The 1,399-nt window shown below is 47.2% G+C and overlaps 1 protein-coding gene across 1 annotated transcript; it reads right to left on the reverse strand.

The window, feature by feature from the left end:
* Positions 1-373: 373 nt before the first annotated feature.
* PV07_12771 (uncharacterized protein) lies at positions 374-696 on the reverse strand (the record flags this gene model as incomplete). The annotated part of the gene is made up of 2 exons (XM_016400334.1): positions 374-590; positions 650-696. The coding sequence occupies 2 exons, from the start codon at positions 694-696 to the stop codon at positions 374-376; spliced, it is 264 nt and encodes an 87-aa protein (XP_016242020.1).
* Positions 697-1,399: the final 703 nt, after the last annotated feature.

Consider the following 1,399-nt stretch of genomic DNA (forward strand, 5'->3'; position numbering starts at 1 on the left):
AAGCGACTTCAAGAAGACGAGGCAAGATACTTGGCATATAGATGTTAAGGTACGTGCTGCGAACAGACGTCCATCCACACCGAACTGACTATTGGTAGGCATTCAAACCAGAACAAGTTGAAGACCTCTCCGGGGTGTTGTGGAAGAGCTATTTCGCCTAGCTTTTGCACTGACCTTTAGAATGAATTTGCGAAACCTCGTAACTCCTCTTTTCGAACAATTAGACGACCCAGGCGTTTTTCTAGGCTGCTCTCTTGATAAAAGCGTGGCGGTCATACCCGAGATTAAGAAATTCGTATAACTATATCTACACACGTCAATCTCTCCACCCTACGTTTTCGTGAGACATGTTGTGATCTACGATTGATAATACTTACGCAATGTTATTCGGCCCATCAGCAGTCGGAATTGGGATGAGGGTGAGAATGCCGAGCGTAAACTGTTCAGATATAGTGGGTTTGACATTTCCAGCAAGAAGTCGATTCATCATTTTTGTCTTGTCTTTTGCTTCGGCATCCTCGACCACCAGTGATTTCGCATTTTCTTCGTGGCTTTTCCATGGCTTGACCATAAGCTCTTTCTCTGTAACTCTAGCTTAACTGAGCGAAGTCGATATAGTCGGTTATACGTATACGTATTGGATTCTAACAAATTGAGATGCTCCCATATCTCCTTTGTTGATTGCGGCTGGTCCATATTCAATGTGGCCAATCGGCCCCTCAGATCCTGCAGAGATTCCCCGAAGTTGAATGATCGATGTAATGCTGCCGACGCTCCGGACGAGTTTGCCCACTCCTACATTAATCTGTGAACAAAGGTTAGTTGCAGTGACGGCCTCTAGCCAACTCCTTTTTGGCCTGTCGCTTTTATTTAGCCTTGAGGGGTGGGGGACCGATCATGGACTTCTTTTTCGGATCGAATAGACTCGATATCTGAAGCCCCTCTGTGTGACGAATTCATCGCCGGGATGTCCGTCCTGGTACTCGTGAGACCTGATTTTGATCCATGTTCACGCTAGGATTAACATGTCTTTGCTAGGAAGAGCCTATCCCATCGGAACGCGTCGGGCGTTTAGGGGAATAAATTGACCGTGTCTTCTGGCTCAAAAAATCACGGGCACCGCGAATTAGAAGCGAGGGCATTATCACCTTGGCTAACAAGGCCTTCTGTAGACCTCTCTCTGAGCCAATCTCCTGTGTTCCATTCGACTTCAACGAGTAGTTGCCAAAAATACTAAACCTTACCCGTGACCAGAAGTTCAATCAACTGGGCATGGTAGTGACTGACCTCTAGATCCGCCGTTCCGAGCCCGACATGTCACATCCGGAACAGTATACAGTATCACCGTGGGATGTTGGGTACGGCGTCAACGTTCGACGTGGCGAAAGAAAGGGAATGG

This window comes from Cladophialophora immunda, assembly GCF_000835495.1.
Source record: "Cladophialophora immunda strain CBS 83496 unplaced genomic scaffold supercont1.131, whole genome shotgun sequence".
NCBI classification, from domain to species: domain Eukaryota; kingdom Fungi; phylum Ascomycota; class Eurotiomycetes; order Chaetothyriales; family Herpotrichiellaceae; genus Cladophialophora; species Cladophialophora immunda.